A 20,446-nucleotide genomic window follows, 5' to 3' on the forward strand; every position below is an offset into this window, starting at 1 on the left:
ATCGCTTTCACATCCAGCTCATTCACCAGATTAGCCTTGGCTCCTGTGTCCAGTTTGAAAGTTACCAGGGCTCCGTTCACTGGTAACATCTCTGTCCATTTGTCCTGCTTCACTGTACTGACTGCAGGTTGGTCCATGGGTGTATCTTGCTGCATTACCATTCCCACAAAAAACGTGTCACTGAGAGCAGTTTCTTCTACTGTGTGTACTCTTTCTTTTTGTTTATTCTTTGAAAAACATTGCTTGGCAAAATGGTTTTGTCCATTGCATTTTTTGCATATTTTACCATAAGCTGGGCATTGTTTCCTTCCATGTTTTGTGCCACATCTTTTGCACAAGAAAGTGTCTTTTGATTCTTTCTGTTCTTTTTTGTACGTGCGCCCTGCCTGCCGTGTATTAACTGCAGCTACAGCTGTGCTTTCCGTGTCTGTTTCCCTCGGCGACCTGCTGAAGGTTTTTGCATGTTGTATGGCGAGCTCGCTGGCATGACATACTTTCACAGCACTTGCTAAAGTCAGATCCGCCTCTCTCTGAAGCCTCTCTCTTATCTTTATATCTTTTATTCCAAATACGATCTGATCTCTTATCATAGATCCTTGCAGCTGTCCAAAATTGCATGTTCTTGCCTTTAACTTGAGGTCAGTCAGAAACGTATCAAAACTCTCTGAAGGTTGTTGTATACGTGACCGAAAGACGTACCTCTCAAATGTTTCATTCTTTTTGGGCGAACAGTGTTCATCAAACTTTCTCACTACTTCGTCAAACTTTTCTTTGTCTTCTGCAGTTGCGAACACAAACGTGTTATATACTTCCACCGCTTGTGGACCTGCTACGGTAAGAAGCAGTGCAATCTTCCGTGTATCAGGCTTACTATCTAGGCCGACAGCTTGCAGGTATAGCATAAACCGCTGTTTAAAAGTTCGCCACTCACAGTCCACATTTCCGTTCCAGTTGACGGCATCTGGTGGCTTAACACTGTCCATGATGACCTGCTTTACTGGTTCACTCCTGGTACCATGTCGTGTTTTCAATAAAACATCCGTAGTAGTTAGCAAGCTTCTTTATTTTAACGTGGCTCACATCCATGTACGTAAACATAACCTGCCGCTGCTTCTACGACACAGTATATATCACAATTTGGTTAGACAGCCCCCTAGTGGTGAAGCTGAACTACCCACATAACTTCTATCAACACAATCAATACAAGATAAACATGAGTAAAAGAATTTTAAATGAATGATAAATATCTCAAACTGGGTCAAACACCAAGCAGAAGACGTGGATCTTTAGACTGGGTTTAAGAATTGGCAGTGAAGAGACCTCTCTAATGTGAAATGGGAACAAATTTCAAAACTTGGGACCCGCTACGGCAAAAGTCCGTCTGAGCCTCCGCTGTGTCCTCGACACATCCAGGAGCAGTCGGTTAGTTGATGTGAGCGGAAAAGCAAGTGCAGCTCAGAGAGGGAAGGTCGGGGAAGACCATTTAAGCACTTTACTGTTTCTTTGGCTTTCTGTCTCAGCTGAAAGAAGACAAAGGTGTATAAAGCTGACTTTAATTGCAATTGTTGTATTTGGGTTTTCTCTACTTCATTCTGCTTTTACAGAGTAATTATTTAGTGTCTGTGGCTGAACTTCAACACACAATGGCAGAAAAACCCTTGATAGACTGGGACAGTGGTCTCTTGGATTGCTTTGAGGATGCGAGTACTTGTAAGATGAACTCTAAGATCTTTTTCTTGTCATTTCTGGGGTCTTAGGCACTTCAGACATGTTAACACTTTGGTGATGTATTTCTGTTTTTCAGGCTGCTATGGTTTCTGGTGTGGCCCCTGCCTCGCCTGCACCGTTGCTGGAAGGTTTGGAGAGAACAACTGTCTCCCTTTGTGTGATATATGCTGTTGTGTTGTGTCGAGAGTCTTTGGCCTTCCAATTTTTCCACCTCCTGCAGTCTTGTCTTTAAGGGCTGCCATGCGAAACAGATATGGCATCAAGGTATGAAGCAGTGACAGTGAGACAATGTCATGAAGCAGAAAAGGAGAAATAAATAAATAATGGTTGTACCGTCTCTCTGCAGGGCTCTCTCTGTAAGGATATTGCAATTTCCTGTTGCTGCTGCACGTGCTCCTGGTGTCAGATGCATCGTGAGTTAAAGCATCGTAAGCAAGCCCCCACTGTGGTCAACATACAGAATAACAACATTGTGAACATGCAGCCTGTTCCAGTCATGCAGGCACCCATGATGATGCCTGTACAATCAGTGCCAGCTGCTTATATGGCTCAACCAGCAGTCACTGTGGTCACACAGTGACGCAATCCGAGTTTGTGTTGATGTTTCTATCAGTGAAATGAGGCAATGAAGTCATTTTGAATTGAGAGTATGGTTAAATATTTCTATCAGCTTAGATGCATGAGTCGCCTTTTTAGATTAGTCACTGCATAGCTTCAGTAATAATGCAGAGGATTGAATTTTAGTCTTAATTTTTCTGCTAATGAGAAAAACATAGTTGCATGTAGAGAGCTAAACGTGGTGTTAGATCTGCTCTGATGTTAAAACTGATGTAAAGTGTTTTTTCATCAATAAAAATATGAAATCCAAGACATTTATGATCATTTTGCAATCCTACTTTAGATTCACCAAACTCTGCTTCAGATCAGTTTACAGTTTACTGAGATTGATGAAGACCTGGGCCCTGTTTCAGGAAGCCGGTTTAGTGGAAAAACTGAGTAAGTATACCCTGGGTTAACGAAAACTCCGGGTTTTCGGTTTCACAAAGCGAGTTCAGATGAAGCCTCAGTGAGTCACTATGACGACACACTCCGTGAAGCTAACCTGCCCCCTAGCAGGTTTACTACAACTAACCCTGACTGTCTCCGCCCCTTTGTCGGAAACCTGACAGTAGGAAGTGTCAGACATGGCGTGCCCCTTCCTTGAAGAGCCAGTAGATCGTGAAGCACAAATTCTCCGCAGAGCTCTCCGCCAGGAGAGAGTGATTAGAGCGCGTTTGGACATTTTATCATTTCCTGATGATTTTCTGTGCGAACGTTACCGTTTCTCAGCACAATCTATAATTTATTTTAATAACATCCTCAGGCCATATATTACGCATGTGACACATCGCGGACATGCTCTCAGTTCATTACATATTATTTGTATTGCACTTCGGTTTTTTGCAAACGGGAGCTTTCTGTATAATATTGGTGACGCTGAGCACGTTTCCAAGGCTACCGTCTGTCGGGCAGTCAGGAATGTTACAGTTGCACTGAAACGTCTCCTGTACTCGTCTGTGGTGTTCCCCGGTCACAGACCCACAAGATTTATCAAAGAGGGATGCCACAAAATTGCAGGTAGCAGGATGAACAAAACTTAATTCATGATGTGGTGATACTTGAACTACTACTTAAATTTTACATTTATTTTCAGGGTTCCCAGGCGTGATTGGCTGTATAGATGGCACTCACATTCCAATCATTGCTCCTTCAGTAAATGAAGGAGACTATGTGAACAGGAAGTCTTTCCACAGCATCAATGTACAGGTACATAGTTCCCTGTAGCATTTCAAACTAACAAATTATTTCATTATAGTAATGGATGCTAATTCGTGTTCTCTGCACTGTGAAGATCATATGTGATGCTGCCAACATTATCACAAATGTGGAAGCCAAGTGGCCAGGCTCTGTCCATGACTCACAAATATTCCGTGAATGTACACTGAGCACAAAATTTGGACATGGTGAGTTGAGAATACTGTAAAATATATAAAGACCAATTGCTTCAGGGACATTTGAACTGAAGTGTATCCTTCTGTCTTAGGAGAGTTCACTGGCTACTTGCTTGGTGATAGGGGGTATCCATGTTTACCCTATTTGCTCACCCCTTACCCTGACCCTGAACCGGGCCCACAGCAGCGATATAATCTGGCTAATTGCAGGACAAGAGCCAGAATTGAAATGACTATCGGAATGCTTAAGGCCCGGTTCCAGTGCCTGCAAAGACTCAGGGTCACCCCAGAAAGGGCATGTGACATTATTGTGGCATGTGTGATTCTTCACAACATTGCCACAATTAGAGGAGAACACTGTCCTGAACCAAACATCAGCAGTGATCCAAACCATGAACATCCTGACCCTCCCACGGACATACAAGATGGAAGAGCAGTCAGAGACACCATATGTCACAATCATTTCTTTTGACCCATCACCTCAACATGTTGAAAGAAGAATAAACAGATTTTTTGTTCAACTGGCTTTATTGGTCGCCTGTATTTCCCGTACACAAAGTATTAAAAGATGTAAACCTCATAAAGTGTCTCTGTTGCTTCCTCCTCTGTAACAGCTGTCAATGTTTCTTCATTATTTTCCTGTAGTAAAGAAATAGACAACATTGCTGTTCTACTGTAAACTCATATAATCTGTGGAGTATTACTCACAACTGCATGTTGGTCTGGCTCAACAGGAGGCTGCACCAGATGCAGTACACCACCACCATCAACTGATAGAATATGAGGTTTATACAGGTCACTTATAACTTACAAGGGACCAAATGGCAATTAACAAACATATACCAATCACCTTACACTTCATTGTCATTATGCTCTCAAAGACAACCAAGACTGAGGGAAGGCAAAATCAGTCGGAAAATAACTTCACTACAAAATAATCCATTATGGTAAAGAGTTTATCAAATGAATGAGTAGCACTGCAAAGGTGACTGTGAAGAAAGGATGTATGCACATCATGTATTATTTTGAATTTACCCCCTATGTAGGCACTTATGTCTTGCGGGGTTATTGACTCAGAGGATGTCCCCGCAGAGATGCCTTCAGCCACAGGGCGCCCACTGTTTTGGCTGAGGGCCAACTGCTCAGCCTCTGTGAATGGTGGTGTTTTTCGGGCCTCCGCTTTTTTTCTGTACGATCTGTTCGGTACGATACAACAACTAACAGAGAGAAACACTTAAATACTCAAGCAGGACAGCGAGAGAATGGGGAACAGGTGGTGACACAGCCGGGACAAATAATGAGATGACGAGGAAGCAAAATCAGACACACTGCACACAGGACATGGACTATCAAAATAAAACAGGAAGCACATGACAGGCACAGAAACAGAACATGGAGCACAGAGACAACAGTAACTAACAGTGACAGGACAACAACACAGAGACTCAAACACAGGCTGAGGTGACGCGACTAAGATCACTGAGCTAAAGAAACCCAACAACATGAACAAGAATAATCAAAGAACATAATTACAAAGACTGAAACACAAATACTGGGTCTTTGTGACAAAATGTCTTTTATAAATAGCAACACAGAATCCAAGTGGAGTAAATTAAAAACTCACGTTTTATATGTACTTACAATGATGCTTGGTGTCAAAAACAAATCTGAAAAGATTCAGTGATTACACAGCACAGAGGAAGGACAGTAAAGAAGGTCTATAAGGAATACCGAAACAATGATACAAATACAAACAATTTGATTCTTAAACAGCTGATAACTCTCTGGGTTTACATTAAATCTGGGGTAAGGAAGGAGGGCATATAGGAATACAGCTCACCGCAGACAAACAGCCAACAAGGTGAAACATGATATCACATTAAAATATCAGGAGTTCTTTGCTGTGACTTGCCTAACAAGTAAGATCAGGAAAAGAATTAAAAGTAGACTTCTTGGGTGATCTGACTATTTTTAGACTGGAGTCAGAAACAGATCTGCTTTCTCATAAAACAAGAAGAGAGAAGAATCAGAGAAGTTTACTGCTTTGTCATTTTTTCAAAGCAGTTTTGTCACACAGTGCCTCCCTGTGGTCACAATTGGCAATTACATAACACAAACTCTAAATGTGACTAGTGTCACTGCAAAGCGGAGTGCTGCTCCTGGATTCAGATGTATTAAAACTGGAGTTAAAGCATTACAAGAAAAACAGTCTTCAGTATCGAGAGTAAATCACAGTTTAAATCACTGTTTCAAGTCGAGTCCAACAGCTCTAAAAACTGAAAACTAACAACAAGGAACAATAACCTGTTGTCACGTCATCAAATTAGGAATTGAATATTTGCGTCACTTAAATGACAAAGAAACAATGACCAACAGCAGGTCTATGCTTAGTTAAGTTGTCTGACTTTTAAAGATTAAAGATTAAATAATGTGGCTGGTAGGGCTGTAACAATAGGGTTATACAGCTGGGTGCAAAATCTAAACTCCTTTAAATGAGTTAAATCTCAAAAACGTCTTCTGAACAGTAACCCTGGGTGTTACTCAGCTGAGTGCGGGAGGAAGACGAGGTATTCAGAGGAAACCCACACAACCACAGGGAGACCAACCAAACTCTACTATGAAGGGATCCAGCCAGGGCTTGAACCAAGATCCCTTGTTGCGTCTCCTCCAACCAACGGCCGCGGCAGGCAAAACATGAGGACACAGATGTTGCGCAACAATAAACACTTGAGATCCACTTCTGTACTATTTGCTCATTTAAATCCACGTTGTAATGTCCACTATACAAAACCAGCACATGGGATCAAACAGGATACAAATGCACAGACTGCACAAACATGAACACAACTCACAAACATTACACCAATTGCTATGTCAAACTACAACATCGGCCTATGGCATCAATTAGTGCACTAAACCAAACTCAGGCTGCATACAAAAATGCATCAAAATGACTCAAGCTGTGGTCAACAGAAAGTTTCCCCTCATGCTCAGCCTACCTTTGTGTCATCAACATCATGTGTGGTGAACAGGTGAGTGCAACCACCTTTATCACCTAACACACCCATGAGTCACGCCCCACACCCGTGCACCAATACAGTGTGTGCATTTAAACCAACCCTCTTAATCCAAAAAAGGAACAACTCAACTCATATGGCTCCTAAATACCGGCCCCTAAATATTTCAGATCAATAATTACGTCATACTTACCATGTAGGAGACATTGATAGACATAATCAATGCTTTATCAAACATTTAAGGATAAAAGTTTATTCAAAAATAAACACATCCACATTCATTCAAGTAGCCATTTGATAAAGTCACATAATCCTCATGACTCTTCTGCTTCCTCTAAAAGAGACACTTTAATGATCGGCCCGTCCAAACAACCAGTCTTTGTTTTAATACGAAGCTGACATACAGTCCTTTACCATCAGAAATTGCTTCCACAACGCTTCCAGGCACCCAAGAGTTACGAGGCGCAGAATCATCGACAACGATAACCACATCCCCGAAATGACCATCCATCCATCTTCTTCCGCTTTATCCAGGGCCGGGTCGCGGGGGCAGCAGCCTAAGCAGAGAAGCCCAGACCTCCCTCTCCCCAGCCACCTCCTCTAGCTTTTCCGGGGGAACACCAAGGCCAGCCGAGAGAAATAATCTCTCGAGCGTGTCCTGGGTTTGCCCCGGGGCCTCCTCTCGGTGGGACATGCCCGGTACGCCTCGCTCCGGAGGCATCCTTGTCAGATACCCGAACCACCTCATCTGACTCCTTTCGATGTGGAGGAGCAGCGCCTCTACTCTGAGCCCCTCCCGGATGCCTGAACCTCTCACCCTGAGAAGTTCAGGAATGACGTTCCGTCCAATTCTCTGCCTTTTCTGACGCTCTTGAACCTGGGGCAGGGACTCTTTAACCCAGCGCTTCCAGAACAGGTCAGACATGTACTGTACTTGTCTCCATCGACGTCGTCCATATACATCCTCCTAAAACACTCCTGGTGGCATCAATGGCTTGGTCTTAAGCAGCAACAGATGGTTAGGAGTCAAATCAGCAGGATTACATGATGTATTAACATATCTCCACTGAGAAGGTTCGGACACTAAGTATCTCTGTCACCCGGTTTGCTACAAATACTTTAAACCTTGAAATTTCATTTCTAATATATTGCAAAAAGCAAAAAGTAACTGACTGTGCCATAACCCTCCTCGCTTGCATCTGCAAAGTGATGTAACTGAGCAGAAGCAACATCTCCAAAGTTAGGTTTAAAAAAAAAGGTCAACATTAAAATCTGCAAGAAGGCAAAGATCATTCAGCCAAACTGTCCATTCTTGTCCAACAGTAACTGGCAACACATCATCCCAGCCACAACGATTTCTGCACAGTTTCTGAAAGATTAACTCAGCAGGCAACACAACAGGTGCCAAAAACCCCAAAGGGTCATAGATCGAGCTCACAAGGGACAATATCCCTCTCCTTGTGAGAGGTTTGTTTTTAAGTGTTCCTGCTGAGGTATGCCAGCGAGTACTGCTCTTCTGTTGCTAATCCATTTGGTGAGCTTAAAGCCTCCTTTAGCACAAAGAGCAACAAGTTCTTGATGGAGCAACACTGCCTCTGCTTCAGACCCAACAGAGGTAAGGCAATCATCCACATAAAAATTATGTAGAACATTATTGACAACTTCAAGTCTGAACTGATCTCTGTTATCCTCTGCACATTTCCTCAAGGCAAAACTCGCACAACTTTGAGGTGAGGTGGCTCCTCAGGTGTACTTTCATTCTGTATTTCACCAGATCCTGACTATGATCTCCGTCTGGCCTCCACAGAAACCTTAACAGATCTGCGTCTTCTCTTTGTACTCTGACCTGATAAAACATAGATTCAATATCTGCCATTAGCACAACAGGCTCTTTACGGAACGCACTTATTACCCCAACTAGCAATCTAGTAAGAACTGGGCCTTACAGAAGCTGTCCATTCAGATACACTCCATGAAATGAAGCACCATAATCAAAGACAACCCGCAACTACTTCTTCTGTGGGTGATGCACCTCATGATGTGGAATATACCACAACCCTCCATCACCGCGATCCAATTCTTCAGTAGGCACCTTCTCTGCATACCCTTTGGAAATAATACCAGTCATAACAGTGGTGTAACTGACATGAAATAAGCCATCCGTGATAAACTTCAGTTTAAGGCTCATAGCTCGCTGTTCTACAGCCTTCTTATTATTTGGCATTTTTACCTGATTGCACCTGAAAGGTAAACCAATGGTATAATGACCATCAACCAACTTAACAGTGTCGATCACTGACTTCATAAACTGCTGATCTCTAGACAAAGCAAACTGCTCATTCTGAATGCATTCTGGAAAATCAGCCTTCATTTGACGTTCCCACAGCTCATCCAAATGTGGCCATCGGGCAATATTGCATTGATGAACATTCATGCTTTTCTGTGTAAATAATTCAAGCAAGTCACAGTAGTGATCTAAATCCAAGCCCACTACTTCCATATCTGAAACAAGATAACTACTGACCATCTTCTCCTGACCCATTGTACGTAAAAGAATGCCAGTTTTCCTTCCTGAAAGTTTCAGCCAATTCATGAACCCTTCAGTACAAAATGAAGCTGAACTCCCAGGATCTAGAAAAGCGTAGGTTATCAGTGACTGATTATCCTTTCTTGGACTTCACTGTAACTGGTATTATGGACAGAGCACTATTTTGCCCACCGGCCGCAGTCACTTGCAATCTTCACTTGCCTTTTGACAAACTCAACAACATCACTAAAAACCACTTTAGAGTGAACCCTCTTCAACAGATCGGACGCAACATTTCCTGATTATCCCTGATTTTATAAAGCAAGCTTTTCATAACTGCTTGCATGTTAGCAGAGACATTAAACTCATGCAAGGACTCAACATCTCCCATTGCATTACAACATTGCCTTAATAAAAACCCATATTCCGGCAAAGCCTTCACATCCTCAGATTTTAAAGGAGGTCATTTACTGACCCTTTCATAGGCAGCAGCAATTTTCATCGAATTGCCAAAGTTTTCCAGCAAAGATTTAGCTTTAGCATATCCATACTCAGCAGGCATATACTGACAGCTTCTCACCATTTCTCTTGGATGGCCTCTGGTGTATTGCTTGAGAAAATATAAACAATACTTAGCACTGTGAGCTTGACTCTCCACCATGTCTTCAAAAGCTCTCATAAAGGTTTGGTATTGCAACGAATCACCATCAAAAAACTGAATGTCACGCCTTGGTAGCAAAAACAGAGAATGTTGCTCAGCCAATAAAGCTGCGTTTCGCCTTGTGACCTTCATCAGGGTCACCCAGGATGACCCTGATGAAGGCCACAAGCCGAAACACGTTGGTCAGGCAATAAATCTTGGACACACAATTAACAGGAGCAATATCCCCCACTAATCTGCCTATTAAAACTAACTCACTCAGCCTAGTCTTCTGTGCATACTAGCAGTGGATATTTATGTACCATACTGTCAGCTGTGAGGAAGGCAAACTGTCTTAAACAAACTGCGGTGGTACTCCCGAGCCAATGGCTTCAGCCGCCTGATGCACAATAACTAGAAAGCAAATCAGTACAATGCCTAATGCAGCTGTACCGCTGAAACCTAACAAGGGAATAAAACTGAAGGAAATCTGTTGTGTGAAGCCACAGGCTTACTCTAAAGGCTGCGTGGACAACAGCAACAGCAAACCATAAAACTCCCACCAATAAAACTCATCTATATATAAAAAATCCAATAAAACCTAAAAAGTCTTCTGTTGACAAGATGTTGCAACTCCTCCAACCAACAGCCGCGGCAGGCGAAACATGAGGACACAGATGACATGCAACAATAAACACATGAGATGCACTTCTGTACTATTTGCTCCTTTAATTCCACATTGTACAGGGGGGGGCATTTATATGAATACACCGTAATAACATGGGAATGGTTGGTGACATTAAAGTCCTGTTGTGGCACATTAGTATATGTGAGGGGGCAAACTCCTCAAGATGGGTGGTGACCATGGTGGCCATTTAGAAGTCGGCCATCTTGGATACAACTTTTGTTTATTCAATAGGAAGAGGGCCATGTGACACATCAAACTTACTGGTAATGTCACAAGAAAAACAATGGTGTGCTTGGTTTCAACGTAACTTTATTCTTTCATGAGTTATTTACAAGTTTCTGACCACTTATAAAATGTGTTCAATGTGCTGCCCATTGTGTTGGATTGTCAATGCAACCCTCTTCTCTCACTCTTCACACACTGATAGCAACACCGCAGGAGAAATGCCAGCACAGGCATCCAGTATCCGTAGTTTCAGGTGCTGCACATCTCGTATCTTCACACCATAGACAATTGCCATCAGATGACCCCAAAGATAAAAGTCTAAGGGGGTCAGATCGGGAGACCTTGGGGGCCATTCAACTGGCCCACGACGACCAATCCACTTTCCAGGAAACTGTTCATCTAGGAATGCTCGGACCTGGCACCCATAATGTGGTGGTGCACCATCTTGCTGGAAAAACTCAGGGAACGTGCCAGCTTCAGTGCATAAAGAGGGAAACACATCATCATGTAGCAATTTCAAATATCCAGTGGCCTTGAGGTTTCCATTGATGAAGAATGGACCCACTATCGTTGTACCCCATATACCACACCAAACCATCACTTTTGTTGGTCCAACAGTCTTGGAGGGATCCATCCAATGTGGGTTAGTGTCAGACCAATAGCGGTGGTTTTGTTTGTTAACTTCACCATTCACATAAAAGTTTGCCTCATCACTGAACAAAACCTTCTGCGTGAACTGAGGGTCCTGTTCCAATTTTTGTTTTGCCCATTCTGCAAATTCTGTGCACCGATCTGGGTCATCCTCGTTGAGATGCTGCAGTAGCTGGAGTTTGTAAGGCTGCCATTTGTGAGTAGCTAATATCCGCCGAAGGGATGTTCGACTAATGCCACTCTCCAGTGACATGCGGCGAGTGCTACGCTGTGGGCTCTTGCTGAATGAAGCTAGGACAGCCACTGATGTTTCTTCATTAGTGACAGTTTTCTTGCGTCCACATTTTGGCAAATCCAACACTGAACCAGTTTCACGAAACTTAGCAAGCAGTTTGCTAACTGTAGCATGGGAGACGGGTGGTCTCGTAGGGTGTCTTGCATTGAAATCTGCTGCAATGAAACAGTTACTGCGTTCACCAGATATCAACATAATTTTGATCCTCTCCTCACATGTTAACCTCTTCGACATGTCAATGGCTGTGAACAAAGAGAAACTTGTAAATAACTCATGAAAGAATAAAGTTACGTTGAAACCAAGCACATCATTGTTTTTCTTGTGACATTACCAGTAAGTTTGATGTGTCACATGGCCCTCTTCCTAATGAAAAAACAAAAGTTGTATCCAAGATGGCCGACTTCTGAATGGCCACCATGGTCACCACCCATCTTGAGGAGTTTGCCCCCTCACATATACTAATGTGCCACAAACAGGACTTTAATATCACCAACCATTCCCATGTTATTACGGTGTATTCATATAAATGGCCCACCCTGTACTCTCCACTATATAAAATCAGTACGAGGTGTGTAAGACTGCAACTCTTTCCTGGTTGCAATGCTGGACAGTCATGTGATTTCTAAAACAGAGATATTGAGCAAATGCAAAAAATCAAGCCTATGGACAGGATTTCTATTTACCCTCTGCTTGTTGGTAGGTAGATGACATTTTTGTCCCAAACCAGCACACTCATACTGCTGCATTTGTCTTAAAACCATACTTGTGTGCATATCTCAGAATGGATATAGTATAACTTCAAATAAAATAATGAAACTTTGGGAATCTAAATGTAATCCTTCAAATGTACTAGTTTACAGTGTTATCATTTTAGTTGAACAAGGAATTGATATCTGGAGAAACAAGGAAAAAGAACCCGTGCAACAGACACCTACTCATAGTTTGGCACACCTTCTTTCAAACATGCAAACATCGTTGCTATGTAGACAAAGGCTCTGTTCATTTTAAATATCAGATTCACCCAAACACTGCATGAAAGTGAAGCTCTGCCCCACAAACTACAGTCTCTAAATGTATTATATTTGGGTGTTTGTGGGCATTCTCCACACACAACAAAAGACACTTTATTGACCGCGGTTAAAAGAGAGAAAGATGGCAAGAACACTGATGTAAACTAAACCCTAACACCTCTACTAGGAACAAGCATAACCACAGGTCAACTTTCCCATCTCTGTTTTCCCAAGAAAACTCAGCAAACTCTTCATAGCCACAGCTCTTGGCTCTCTTCCTCCATCACTTTCACTTTCCTGACTTTGTTGATCTATGACCACAAATAAGCACAAGAGTTACAAATTGCAGTAGTTTTCATGCTGAAACTCTCAATTTAAAAGTGTTTTTAACAAGCTGCTTTTAGTGATGATGACAGGCTTGACCTCGTAGCCTTCATCCTGAACCCAGAGTTCTCTCAGTGGTTACAAAGTTTTACTAAAAGGCTACAATCCAGCAGTCAGTTATACGTTTATTCAGTTATTCGTTCAGTCTTTATTTATATGTATTAGAGCATTGCTCTGCTCTGTTTACATCAAACCACTGGTTTCAGTAGTTCACTCTCAGTCACTTAACTTCTGTGCAGCCAATTTAAAATACTTGTTTGAATATTCAAATACATTCAGTACCAGTCATGCTCACATGTCCAATGGTTTCACTGGGACTGTGTGTCATGACCTCCTTTGATAAAGAAGAACAGAGTGTGACTGAGTGCTGGAGAGGAGAGACATCAGAGTGCAGAATAAGAAGTAAGTGAAGAGTTTGTTGTGTCATCTCTTTTTTTTTCTTTAGTGCTTGATGTTAATGATGCTGCCAGTTCAGTTATTTCATTTATCAGAGATTCTGATATTTCACTTGTTCAGTTTTCTTTATTATGGATGGAGGGTGAATATACAATAGAAACTTAACCCTTTCATGCATGAATAGTGACAGTGTCAATCTGGATTTCTTTTCTTAAGTATTTTTATTCATCTTTAGACATGAAAAAAAAGATTTTTGATCTTCGCTTTTTTAAAACATGTACTTTTCAGAAGAGTTTAACATCTCCACTTAGGTGGACAACTGGTTGACCAGTGGGCGGCAGGGTACGGAGTTACACATCAGTGTCCAATGTAGTTTATGTTGAAGTATACCATCAATAGCTGACCACTGTAGTGACACTGTGCCTTAAAGGGTTAAACAGAAATATAAAAACGTCATAAATTAGCCTTGCAATCAATCAGACTATGTCAAAGTAGCTATATATAACATGTCCCGATTCACAAGTGATGTACCCTAAACAACAACATGTGTAACATGTTCCTATTTTTTTACAACAGTATTCATGGAAAACTAGCAACTTCTCTGTCCACATTTCATGTTTTCATGTGCTCTCTCTTTATATCATTTGCAAGTTGTTTGCATGTTTCCCTCCATCCTATATGTTACTCCATTTCCTGGAAACAGATTCAATTCTGTAATCTTGATAAAACAGTATACTTATAATCGTGACCAAACATTTAACAGTACAATATTAAAAACATCAACAAAGTCAAATGCAAGGAATCTTTCTTTAGCTTTCCGTCTCAGCTGAAAGAAGACAAAGATGAAGACAAAGCTGACTTTAATTGCAATTGTTTTATTTGGGTTTTCTCTACTTCATTCTACTTTTACAGAGTAATTATTTAGTGTCTGTGGCTGAACTTCAACACACAATGGCAGAAAAACCCTTGACAGACTGGGACAGTGGTCTCTTGGATTGCTTTGAGGATGCGAGTACTTGTAAGAAGAAGTTTAAGATCGTTTTCTTGTCATTTCTGGGGTCGTAGGCACTTCAGACATGTTACCACTTTGGTGATGTATTTCTGTTTTTCAGGCTGCTATGGTTTTTGGTGCGGCCCCTGCCTCACCCAAACTGTCGCAGGAAGGTTTGGAGAGAACAATCTTCTCCCTTTATGTGATTTAATGTTTGCTCCTTCATTCTATGGGATCCCTACTTGTCCACCTCCTGCAGTTTTATCTGTAAGGGTTGCCATGCGAAACAGATATGGCATCAAGGTATGAAGCAGTGACAGTGAGACAATATCATGAAGCAGAAAAGGAGAAAGAAAGAAATAATGGTTGTACCGTCTCTCTGCAGGGCTCTCTCCTTAACGATATTGTAATTTCCAGTTGCTGCGCCACGTGCTCCTGGTGTCAGATGCATCGTGAGTTAAAGCATCGTAAGCAAGCCCCCACTGTCATCAACATACAGAATAACAACATTGTGAACATGCAGCCTTTTCCAGTCATGCAGGCACCCATGATGATGCCTGTACAACCAATGCCAGCTGCTTATATGGCTCAACCAGCAGTCACTGTGGTCACACAGTGACGCAATCCGAGTTTGTGTTGATGTTTCTATCAGTGAAATGAGGCAATGAAGTCATTTTGAATTGAGAGTATCGTTAAATATTTCTATCAGCTTCCTAATAATCATAAAAATTACATTTAGTTTAAATGTATGAGTCGCCTTTTTAGATTAGTCACTGCATAGCTTCAGTAATAATACAGAGGATTGAATTTTAGTCTATTAATTTTTCTGCTAATGAGAAAAACATAGCTGCATGTAGAGAGCTAAACGTGGTGTTAGATCTGCTCTGATGCTAAAACTGATGTAAAGTGTTTTTTCATCAATAAAAATATGAAATCCAAGACATTTATGAATGAATGAATCTCTGTCAGCTTGAACGTGATGTCCTACAAAACAGAAAGCATGGGCTTAATTTGACCTGGAAACTGTGTGCAGATAAAGAGCTTATCAAATCACACTAACAATGCAAAAAGCTTCAGAGATCTCACACATGGCCGACTTATCCACTGTAACACAGCAGTGTCACAAGAGGCGTGGCTTCCAAGCTGGAAAAAATTGTTTAACACCAGTTTATTATTTTAGCCATTGTGAAAAACACTTAAGTGAATGCTTCACATAAGTAAAACATGTAAAGCTAAAAGAGCCTGCCTGCGGGTCTGAGGCGGCGCTGTGGCGGGTAGGGCTGCAACAATAGGGTTATACAGCTGGGAGCAAAATCTAAACTATAAACTATTATTACTAAACTATATTATTATTATTATCATTATTATTAATCTAAACCTTTTTCACAAATGTCAAAAAATGAAAACTCGAAGACACCAAGAAGTTGAATTCTTTGATCAAAATCTTACTGATTTTGGAAGGAGTGCTGCAAAAATGTTGGCCTGATGTAGAAGAAAGAAAACATTCAGACTCAAAAATGAAATCTGAAGGATTTGAAACCAAAATCAGGAAAAGCAAACTGCTGCAGTGAGAGTGCTGACAGGGAGCAGAGAGATCATATTATATATCATATAAGATGTGTCCTACTGTGCAAATGTCTAGTGGGGGGGGGCATGGCTACGTGCAGGCGGGAAAGGGGCAGTAAAAGAGTTTTGGAGGGTCAGTTTTTTTCTGTGGTTGTACGAAAGAAGGCGACCATTAAAGTTGGAGTTACTATGCCAGTTGTGTGACTATTGGACTAACAGCAGTGATTGCTCAAAGGGGATCTTCTGATTGTTTTCTCTCTAATGCTATGAAGGGTCTTACCTTAGAATATATAGATGAGATGACTGTTGCGCAATAATTCACACACTTCAACACTCACCCGTTTTTCACAGAAAGAAATAAAGAGTGTAAACAGTTCATGTTACAAAACCTCATGTTTTATTTTCAGTGACGTTTGATGAGTCAGTTATTGAGAATGTCAGAGGTTTTCATGTGCGTGAGTTGAAGCTCTGCCTTTCCTTACAGTCCGTGTATTTTCCTTCCTGATAAAAACTGCTTGCAGTATGAAGAGCCTTTTACTAAAACGATGAAGCTGGGCGTGCCCGCCTTCACAAAATACCTGTTGGCAAAACAGAAGAGATTCAATCAGGAAACCAGCATGAAGGAAAGTTACAACAAGCAACGCTGGAAAACAATGGTACAAGTAAATTCTCTAACAGTTAATAACCCCTCAGGTATACATTTAAATCTGACATAAGGAAGGAAGTCATCTATAACAAGGAACTCACAGCAGCACCTAATAAAAGGAGCATTATAAAGAGAACTTGTCTTGAGGAGTGCTCTTAGTGACCATCGTGTAAATGAAACTGAAACCACTCATCAGCAGAATAAATTATTAAATCTACCTTTTGTGTTGCAGTATTTTCAAAAGTGACATCTCTGGGTCGACTCGGTAAAGTGTCTCCTTCTCCTCGTCCTCAAAGTAAAGCTGTGAAAGACAACATCAGTTATTTGTGGGAAAAGTTTGATGACTGAAGCCAAACACATTTCCCCATTTTCAATCTGAAACAGCCAACCAGTCTTCACTCGGCTCCACCTGGAGCCACTAAAAGGCTTTATACAAGTTTGATCATTACTTTAATTGATCTCTGTTCTCATAAAATAACACCCCCACCTCCCCACCTGTAAGCCCAGCATACAGACCTGCAGATTTTGTGGGAGGTATTTTCTGTCCGCGTCCCAGGGTGGAAGTTCTTCAAACATGACTGCCAGGTGGTCTGTGAAGCTGAGAGATGCAAGAGTGACTATTCTCCACACTTTACTGCTTCAATTTACTGTCCTACATAAAAGAGTCATTCTTTAAAAACCTTTTAAAAACATTTTGTGTCCCTTTTGCTCAACAGTGACTCCTGGTGGTCACAGTTGGCATTTACATTACACAAACTGGCTATTGTCGTTTATGCTGCTCTAATAAAAGTTACATCTCGTGTCTTACTTTAGTCAAACGATATCTGAAACAGGTCACAGATCAAAGAGTGGAGGAATGTATAATCAAAACGATCATCAGTGATATTTGTATATAAATTTAGCACAATCTTGGTCACTGAGGGCAGGAGTCGTTTACCAGCTGTTTTCACAGAAAGCCGAGATGAAGTCACTCTGCTGATGTTCGGGGTAGAGAAAGAGAACGGGCCACTGCAGAGAGCCCTGCTCATCTACGAAGACCTGAGCCCCGGTGACCTCCTGAGAGCTGAGGCCATCCAGGCTGAGCTCCGCTATCGCCGCAGGAGAGCGTTCGTCCTCATCTTCACTGTCGGAACCGCTCCGCTGAGCCCTCGCAGGCTGCACGAGTTTGATGCCTCGATCCTGTGTATAGACGCCAAAATCATAACTGATATAATTTCGTTCTCTGCGTTCATTTTTCACTTAGATAGTGAAGGCAGTTTAAGATGCATCTTCTAATATGTAGGGTCAGCCTCTTGACTTAAGCTCCTTGTAGAATCGGATGGTTTGTGGCGGTTGCCCTGGCCCAGGGTGAAGACGAGACCTGCGCTGGTAACGCATCATCCAGTGATGGGCCCATTAACTACGAGCCTGTGGCTGGGCTTGGACTTGATAGCTAGGCGCCTCCAGCAGGGCTGTGGCAGCATCTGGACTTCTGGTTTCTAACTATAAATCTGCAGCAGCAGCCGGGGCAGGTAGCTGCCAATTAGTGTCAAATACAAATATGTGTGTGACGTGTGAGCGACGTTAGATGCTCCATCTCTAATGCTTACCTTTATGGCATTCAGAAGAGCTTCTTTCTCACCATGCAACTTCTTTTCTTTAGCCTTGGCCTTCCTGGCATCTCTCTCTGCTGCTCTCTTCGATACCAAAAACAAATCAAGGTTTATTTCAGCGCTTTAAAGATTTCACCACTTCTAAAAATAATATATAAAAAAACAAGGATCATCTGAAGTGTAGTTACTTTGTGCTTATCTGCCGCTGCTCTCAGCTCCCGCAGCTTTTTGTCAGTAGGATGAACCTTGAGCCCGTCCTCACACCACTGGATGGCCTCTGAAAAGTGGCGCAGCTCTATACAACACTGAGCGCCTGCAGAAGCACAAACATGGGATTCATTTGCTTTCTAAGAGCTATAACCGACAGAAATCTGGAGCATCTAAACTGAAACCAGCACTAGATTTCCATGCCTAGTAACACAATGTCATCATATCATAGCAGTACATGTTAAAAACAGTACCCACCTCTGATCAAGGCTTTCAGGTGGTCTGGCTTGAGCTTCTTTGCAGCTGCAGCATCATTCAAAGCAGAGCGCATATTTCCTGAGTCACGGAAAAAAGAAAAACCCAGACATATCTTTTTTAAACAATGTCATCTTTTGTGAGAGCAAAAGGACATTTGGATGCTTTTTTTTTACCAAGGTAAAAGTGTGATGCTGCACGGTTGGTGAGGAGGACAGCATTGAGGTCCTGGTCTGCACATTTCTTCTTCAAACCCGCTGTGTAGGCCACCACCGCCTTTTGGTAGTTCTTCTCTTTGAAATAGGCATTGCCTTCATCTTTCAGGCTTTTTGCTTGTTCTGGAAAAGAACACGTTTCTCACATTTGTTCAGCTGTTTTCACGAATACATTCAAAGCCTTGGAGGAGAGAAAGCTGTGGTTCGCACACCTTCAGGAGGCCGGTCTTCGTCGTGGATAATGGACTGGAGGCAGGCTAGTTCTGGGTATTTCTGTGGGTCGATCTCTTCGGGGGCGTTTTTCATGAACATGGGTATTTTATTAAACTCCTGCGTGAGACAGCAGTACATTTTGGTATTACCTGATACAAGTAAAGCCATGGCCGGTAATGCCGATACCAATATGGACACTTTAATACTTTTAACCTCTGAGGGCAGCATACAGAGTCGGAGATTAACCATTATTAATTTGTAAGCTCTGAACACGTTTTAATAATCACTGTGATTTTTACCTTTCAGCTTCATGTATTTTGAAACTGATTTTTTTTCTTTTGGGGGGGGGGGGGCTGGAATCTAAATGTGTCTGTGGGCTATAAATAAAATAGATGTGACAGTCAGCACAGAAAGGTTCGGACACAATTCATTGGGCTACAAACTGAAGGTGGAAAACAGAAGCAAAGTATCGATTCTATCGCGCTAGTATCGATCCGATACCAGCACTGGTACTGATGCTATTTTTCGATATCTTCACGAGATACTGAGCATGTTAGCATCTTGTTGCTAACCACCAACATAAGAACAAAGACGTGCTAACACATTTTATTCAGGTTCAAGTGGCTTTCTATCTAGTGCACATAGTCTCCGCAAGCCAACCTTACCTCCTCCCAGTCGTTTTCACTGAAGGCATTTTTATACCGCTGGGTCTTGAATTTGTCCATGAACGCGTCCATGCCATCGTCGCTGTCACTGTGTACTGTGGACGCCATTTTGGATCAAAATGTACTCTAAAGAGCTTGTTCTTGTTTTTAAATCTTATATTAATGCTGACAGCAGTCTGTCCAGCTAACCGTTCCTCAAGTTGCCTTGTTTACACATGTGTAACAGCGGTGCCACATGCGAAAGAATCCGTGTGGAAACTCACTTCCGGCAGAGCGTTCCACTCCTCGCGGTACGTAGCTCCGACGGCAGAAGTAAGGCTCTCAAAGCACTGCCACGTATTATTAAAATAGGTGGCAGTTTCTTTTCTAATTATCCCGTTAATTATTTCAGCCTTACTTGTGTGCACCATGGAAAGCAACCCTAACACAGTGGGGGCACTGTAGCCTAACTCTTGGCTTTTTGTCCACATTTTGAGGTCCTTGCTTTACAACATGCACTGGGATAACTATTTTTGTGCTAAAAAAAAATAAACTTGCATTTATT

The 20,446-nt window shown here is 42.0% G+C and overlaps 3 protein-coding genes across 3 annotated transcripts; 2 read left to right on the top strand and 1 right to left on the bottom strand.

The window, feature by feature from the left end:
- Positions 1–1,625: 1,625 nt before the first annotated feature.
- Positions 1,626–2,308, top strand: LOC146615445 (cornifelin-like). The gene is made up of 3 exons (XM_085375567.1): positions 1,626–1,710; positions 1,805–1,992; positions 2,075–2,308. The coding sequence occupies exons 1-3, from the start codon at positions 1,644–1,646 to the stop codon at positions 2,306–2,308; spliced, it is 489 nt and encodes a 162-aa protein (XP_085231693.1). The 5' UTR covers positions 1,626–1,643.
- Positions 2,309–14,485: 12,177 nt separating this feature from the next.
- LOC146615446 (cornifelin homolog B-like) lies at positions 14,486–15,162 on the top strand. The gene is made up of 3 exons (XM_085375569.1): positions 14,486–14,570; positions 14,665–14,846; positions 14,929–15,162. Exons 1-3 carry the CDS (start codon positions 14,504–14,506, stop codon positions 15,160–15,162), a joined length of 483 nt encoding a protein of 160 aa, XP_085231695.1. The 5' UTR covers positions 14,486–14,503.
- Positions 15,163–16,521: 1,359 nt separating this feature from the next.
- On the bottom strand, positions 16,522–20,125 carry ttc4 (tetratricopeptide repeat domain 4). The gene is made up of 10 exons (XM_085376139.1): positions 19,903–20,125; positions 19,237–19,354; positions 18,986–19,147; positions 18,813–18,890; positions 18,536–18,660; positions 18,345–18,431; positions 17,693–17,934; positions 17,272–17,353; positions 16,974–17,056; positions 16,522–16,687 (listed from the first exon to the last, which is right to left on the bottom strand). The coding sequence occupies exons 1-10, from the start codon at positions 20,008–20,010 to the stop codon at positions 16,588–16,590; spliced, it is 1,185 nt and encodes a 394-aa protein (XP_085232265.1). The 5' UTR covers positions 20,011–20,125; the 3' UTR covers positions 16,522–16,587.
- Positions 20,126–20,446: the final 321 nt, after the last annotated feature.

The sequence above is a fragment of the Diplotaxodon limnothrissa genome, linkage group LG17, assembly GCF_057381915.1.
Source record: "Diplotaxodon limnothrissa isolate DT_005_m linkage group LG17, D_limnothrissa_male_GT1.1, whole genome shotgun sequence".
NCBI lineage: Eukaryota > Metazoa > Chordata > Actinopteri > Cichliformes > Cichlidae > Diplotaxodon > Diplotaxodon limnothrissa.

Excerpts from the sequence above, each read along its gene's own strand:
- LOC146615445 (XM_085375567.1), top strand. The coding sequence starts at position 1,644 with ATGGCAGAAAAACCCTTGATAGACTGGGACAGTGGTCTCTTGGATTGC. Across the intron at positions 1,711-1,804 it reads CTTTGAGGATGCGAGTACTT|GCTGCTATGGTTTCTGGTGT; the intron begins GTAAGATGAACT and ends TCTGTTTTTCAG. Across the intron at positions 1,993-2,074 it reads GAAACAGATATGGCATCAAG|GGCTCTCTCTGTAAGGATAT; the intron begins GTATGAAGCAGT and ends GTCTCTCTGCAG.
- LOC146615446 (XM_085375569.1), top strand. The coding sequence starts at position 14,504 with ATGGCAGAAAAACCCTTGACAGACTGGGACAGTGGTCTCTTGGATTGC. Across the intron at positions 14,571-14,664 it reads CTTTGAGGATGCGAGTACTT|GCTGCTATGGTTTTTGGTGC; the intron begins GTAAGAAGAAGT and ends TCTGTTTTTCAG. Across the intron at positions 14,847-14,928 it reads GAAACAGATATGGCATCAAG|GGCTCTCTCCTTAACGATAT; the intron begins GTATGAAGCAGT and ends GTCTCTCTGCAG.
- ttc4 (XM_085376139.1), bottom strand. The coding sequence starts at position 20,010 with ATGGCGTCCACAGTACACAGTGACAGCGACGATGGCATGGACGCGTTC. Across the intron at positions 19,148-19,236 it reads CGAAGACCGGCCTCCTGAAG|AACAAGCAAAAAGCCTGAAA; the intron begins GTGTGCGAACCA and ends GTTCTTTTCCAG. Across the intron at positions 16,688-16,973 it reads AAAATACTGCAACACAAAAG|GTATTTTGTGAAGGCGGGCA; the intron begins GTAGATTTAATA and ends TTTTGCCAACAG.